Consider the following 5,635-nt stretch of genomic DNA (forward strand, 5'->3'; position numbering starts at 1 on the left):
TAGTTTTTTGTATTTTTTAGTAGAGACGGGGTTTCACCGTGTTAGCCAGGATGGTCTCGATCTCCTGACCTCGTGATCCGCCCGTCTCGGCCTCCCGAAGTGCTGAGATTACAGGCTTGAGCCACCGCGCCCGGTCTATTTTAATTCTTTTAATGTCCTTTCACATTACATTTGGTTACAGTTCCTCTTTTAATGTCTGGTTAATTCTGTCATCTTTATGTTACTTTTGGGTCTTTTTTTCATTTTAATTTTTATTTTTGAGACAGGGTCTCACTGTGTCACCTGGGCTAGAGTACAGTGGCATGATCATGGTTCACTGCAGCCTCAACCTCCCAGGCTCAAGTGATCATCCCACCTCAGTCCCCCAAGTAGCTGAGACTACAGGCGTATGCCACCGTGCTCAACTAATTTTTTATTTTTTGTAGAGATAGTGTCTCACTAATTTGCTCAGACTGTCCTCAAACTCCTGGGCCCAAGCGATCCTCCTGTCTTGGCCTCCCAAAGTGTTGGGATTACAGGCATGGGCCACTGCACCCAGCCATATTTTCCTGCTTCTTTGTATGCCTAGTAATTTTTGTTTGCATGGATGCTAGACTTTGTGAGTTTGAGGTTATTGCATGCTGGATATTTTTGTATTCTATAAATCTTCTTGAGCTTTGTTCTGGGATATAGTTAAGTTACTTAGGACAGTTTGATCCATTTAGGATCTTACTTTTAAGCTTTGTGAGCTGGACCAGAGCCATGTTCATTCTAGGGCAAGCCTCATCTGGCCCACCACTTGATTTTGTAAATAAAGTTTTATTGGAAAATCACTCCCATTCATTTACTTTGTCAATGTCAACTTTTATGCAGTAATAACAGACTTGAGTAGTTGCACCAGAGACTTTACGGCCCACAAAGCAGAAGGTTTTTAGTATTTAGTCCTTTACAGGCCTTGGGCTAATCTTCTCCACTGCTGAGGTAAAACCCTCAGGAGTCCCTGATGCTCCATGAATTATGAGGGTTTTTCACTCTGGTGTGAGTCCCTGGGATTGTCCCTTGTAACCTTCTTCCCCACTGTGGATTTGGGTCTTTTTCGCCCCACTTTGCCTCGACCAGTTCTCTGCTGCACACCCGAGGGCACCTCTGCAGATCTCTGAGCTCTGTCTCTGGCCGCCTTCTCTGCTCCTGTGACCTTGCTGTCAGCTCCAGCCGCAGGCCTCCTCAGACTCCCTCCCAGCATTGCCCCCTGAACTCAGGGAGACCCCTGGGTTCTGCTCGGGGGTCCCCTCCATGCACAGAGGGACCCTCAGGGAAACCACAGGCAGCCGGCGGGGCAGTGACAGACTCACTTCCCTCGTTTCCCCGTGGCCGTCATGCCCGCTGTCCCACGTCTTAGTGGCCATCATGCCCACTGTCCCGCATCTTGGAGGCCATTGTTTTTGTTGTTTGGGGAAGGGGGCTACATCTGGCTTCTTCCTCCCTTGTGCTTTGAGGTGGATGTGCCCTGGGCACCTGATTTCAGAGAGTCTTTGCCGGGGTGCACGACATCCAGTCACCTGGAGCTTGGCAGCAGGTGGCATGTGCACCTGTCTGCAACGTGCAGCTCTGCCATCCCACCTGCTCATGCTGCCACATAGCACTTGTGCCTGTGCTATGTTTCCCAGAGTGCAGAGTGAGGACTATGGCCCAGCGGGGACCTCTTCTGCCCCTGGGGTGTCTGCCCCAATAATCTGGAGGCAGCCACGCTACCCCACGCTTGCCAGGAGCAGGGTCCTGGACGCACCTCTCCTTCTCTCCTAGCTCGCAACGCCCTGGTGGTCTCCTTCGCGGCCCTGGTTGCATACTCCTTCGAGGTGACTGGATACCAGCCTTTCATCCTAACAGGGGAGACAGCTGAGGGGCTCCCTCCAGTCCGAACCCCGCCCTTCTCAGTGACCACAGCCAATGGGACGATCTCCTTCACCGAGATGGTGCAGGTGGGCAGAGCCAGGAGCCAGGATGGCGTGGCCGAGGCTGCAGTGGCCCCTGGCCTGGCCTCTACCCTGATGCGTCTGCTGGGTGCCAGGGGGTCTGAGGTCAGTTGGGACAGCTGAGTCCTCAGGAAGGGACATCTCCGTCATTAAAGAATCCCAGGTCGGACGCAGGCTCAGCGAGCTCAGGGATGTCACGTTTGTGTTCCGGGGTGCTTCTCCTGTTTTGGACTCCAGCTGAGGATGAATTTGCTGTGTTCCTCCCAGCACCTGGCGCCTCTTCAGACAAGGAGGCGCCTCCTGCAGCTGACAAGCGCTTGCCCCTGTTACCTGTGGGGAGGTGTGGCTCCTTGCTGCCTTCATGGGACACTGCTGGGTCCTACCCCTTAGGAAGGCCACTCACCATCCCTCTCTCCTCTCTCAGGACATGGGGGCCGGGCTGGCCGTGGTGCCCCTGATGGGCCTCCTGGAGAGCGTTGCAGTGGCCAAAGCCTTCGGTAAGACACCTGTCACCCACGCCCCAGGCCTCCCAGTGCGCCGGCTGGGCTAGGCCTGCCTGCTTTCTAGCTTGCTTTTATCGGTTACTAGTGTTAGAAATTTGAATTCGTAATACATGCTCATGATAGATATATACATATTATGTACATATGATAAAACTGGATCTATAACGAGACATCGCCCTCCCACTCCATGGTGTGTTGGTGAGTGTCCTAACAGCCTCTGCTCTTCGTGGAAATAAAAGGTTTTGCTTCGTGGCCCTTGCTGATGTCCGTGGTGTAAATGCTACTGTCTGATTTTGAGGTCACATCGCTGAATGGGGAGTTTGCACATGGAGCTGGGTTGAGATCTGCATGAACAACCATATTCTATGGCATCTCCACCATGTAGATACAGTGGGAGCAAATAACCTCATCAGCAGTAGCCAAATGCCAAATACATTAGGAAGTGATGAGTTTTAAGTATTATCTTTGGGCCAGGCATGGTGGCTCACGCCTGTAATCCCAACACTTTGGGAGGCCAAGACGGGAAGCTCGCTTGAGCTCAGAAGTTTGAAACCCACCTAGGCAACATAGTGAGACCTCGTTTCTATTAAAAATAAAAATTAGCCGGGCATGGAGCACAACTGTGGTACCAGCTGCTCAGGAGACTGAGGCAGGAGGATCACTTGAGCCCAGGAGGTTGAGGTGGCATTGAGCTGTGATAGTGCCACTGCACTCCAGCCTGGGCAGCAGAACAAGATCCTGTATTATCTGTTTAGTTGAAAGTTTTGACCGGGCGTGGTGGCTCACGCTTGTAATCCTAGCACTTTGGGAGGCTGAGGCGGGCGGATCACGAGGTCAGGAGATCAAGACCATCCTGACTAATATGGTGAAACCCCGTCTCTACTAAAAATACAAAAAAAGTAGCCAGGCGTGGTGGTGGGTGCCTGTAGTCCCAGCTGCTCTGGAGACTGAGGCAGCAGAATGGCGTGAACCCGGGAGGCGGAGCTTGCGGTGAGCCGAGATCACACCACTGCACTCCAGCCTGGGTGACAGAGCGAGACTCCGTCTCAAAAGAAAAGAAAAGAAAAGAAAAGTTTGCCAACCTCTGTCTTAGATCCATGCTCCTGTGCCTTCCCCTCACATCTTGGCCTGCTCACCTTTCTGAGATGGCCCATCTTAGACTTTCCAGTCGTCTCAACTGGTCATCAGAGAGGTTTCCAGTTTAAAATGTTTTTCTCGGTGGGCGCGGTGGCTTACGTCTGTAATCCCAGCACTTTGGGAGGCCGATGTGGGCGGATCACCTGAGGTCAGGAGTTCAGTACGAGTCTGACTAACATGGTGAAACCCGATTTCTACTAAAAATGCAAATATTAGCCAGGCATGGTGGTGTGCACCTGTAGTCCCAGCTACTCAGGAGGCTAAGGCAGGAGTATCTCTTGAACCTGGGAGGCAGAGGTTATGATGAGCCAAGATCACTCCACTGCACTCCAGCCTGGGTGACAGAGCAAGACTCCATCTAAAAAAATAAAAATAGTAAAATAAAATGTTTTTCTTATTATAAAAAGTGTTGTAATCCCAACACTTTGGGAGGCCTAGGCAGGAGGATCGCTTGAGCTCAGGAGTTTGAAACCCACCTAGGCAACATAATGCGACCTCGTTTCTATTAAAAATAAAATTAGGCCGGGCGTGGTGGCTCAAGCCTGTAATCCCAGCACTTTGGGAGGCCGAGACGGGCGGATCACGAGGTCAGGAGATCGAGACCATCCTGGCTAGCACGGTGAAACCCCGTCTCTATTAAAAAATACAAAAAACTAGCCGGGCGAGGTGGCGGGCGCCTGTAGTCCCAGCTACTCGGGAGGCTGAGGCAGGAGAATGGCGTAAACCCGGGAGGCGGAGCTTGCAGTGAGCTGAGATCCGGCCACTGCACTCCAGCCTGGGTGGCAGAGCGAGACTCCGTCTCAAAAAAAAAACAAAAAACAAAACAAAAAATAAAATAAAATTAGCCGGGCCTGGAGCACACCTGTGTTCCAGCTGCTCGGGATCCTAAGGCAGGAGGATCACTTGAGCCCAGGAGGTCGAGATGGCATTGAGCTGTGATAGTGCCACTGCACTCCAGCCTGGGCTGCAGAACAAGATCCCGTATTATCTGTTTAATTGAAAGTTTTAATTTAATTGTTAATAATGGCTATGTTTATTAATATACATTCATTGTAGAAAATATCAAAAGTGCAGAAATGAGTAAAGAAGAGACAAATCACCTGTAATCTGTTTTACTACCACAATTAACTACTGTTTACATGTTTTCTTCTTGTTGTTTGAGACAGGGTCTCTGTCGCCCGGACTGGAGTGCAGTGGCACGATCTCATCTCACTGCAGCCTCAACCTCCTAGTCTCAAACCATCCTCCCACCTCAGCGTCCTGAATATCTGGGACTATAGGCACACACCACCATGCCTGGCTACTTTTTGTATTTTTTTGTAGAGATGGGGTTTTGCCATGTTGCCCAGGCTGGTCTCGAACTCCTGGGCTCGAGCGATCCTCCTGCCTTGGCCTCCCAAAGTGCTGCTATTACAGCTGTGAGCCACCGTACCTGGCCTGATTACATGGTACTATACCTCTTTGCACTCTGTGATACATTCAAGCACATGTTTACATGCGCATATATGTGAATATTTTAGATGTGTATTCGTATAGTTACATTTACAAAACTTATTGCCATACGTAGAAATTCATAATCTGTTTTATATTTTGTGAATACTTTTTGAGTGATGTTGAATATCAGTGACCATGTCTTTACTGTTGGTTCCCTTTAGCGTCTCAGAATAATTACCGCATCGATGCCAACCAGGAGCTGCTGGCCATTGGTAAGACCCCAGCTGTGGGGAAGAACCCCTGTGGGCCTCCAGGGACCCAGGCCTGCCCCTCTGTGTCTCCTGCGTCGCAGGAAGACCGTGATGGTGGTGATGAACTGGGAGGGCAGAGGTGGCCCCAGATGGGCTCTTCTGGAATATTTTGTTTTGTTTTGGGTTTTTGAGACGGAGTCTTGCTCTGTTGCCCAGGCAGGAGTACAGTGGCGCGATCTCGGCTCACTGCAACCTCTGCCTCCCAGATTCAAGCGATTCTCCTGCCTCAGCCTCCTGAGTAGCTGGGATTACAGGTGTGTGCCACCATGCCTGGCTAATTTTTGTATTTTTAGTAGAG

The 5,635-nt window shown here is 50.7% G+C and overlaps 1 protein-coding gene across 1 annotated transcript in view; it reads left to right on the forward strand.

Annotated features, from left to right (window-relative positions):
• SLC26A11 (solute carrier family 26 (anion exchanger), member 11) overlaps nt 1–5,635 on the forward strand; it is a 34,313-nt gene that overhangs the window by 16,913 nt on the left and 11,765 nt on the right. Inside the window, exons 8-10 of the mRNA XM_011991963.1 lie at nt 1,783–1,958; nt 2,377–2,449; nt 5,248–5,298. Coding sequence (XP_011847353.1) covers nt 1,783–1,958; nt 2,377–2,449; nt 5,248–5,298 — 300 coding nt within the window. The remainder of the gene's footprint in view (nt 1–1,782; nt 1,959–2,376; nt 2,450–5,247; nt 5,299–5,635) is intronic.

Source organism: Mandrillus leucophaeus, unplaced genomic scaffold (assembly GCF_000951045.1).
Source record: "Mandrillus leucophaeus isolate KB7577 unplaced genomic scaffold, Mleu.le_1.0 Scaffold1, whole genome shotgun sequence".
In the NCBI taxonomy this organism is placed as follows: Eukaryota; Metazoa; Chordata; class Mammalia; order Primates; family Cercopithecidae; genus Mandrillus; species Mandrillus leucophaeus.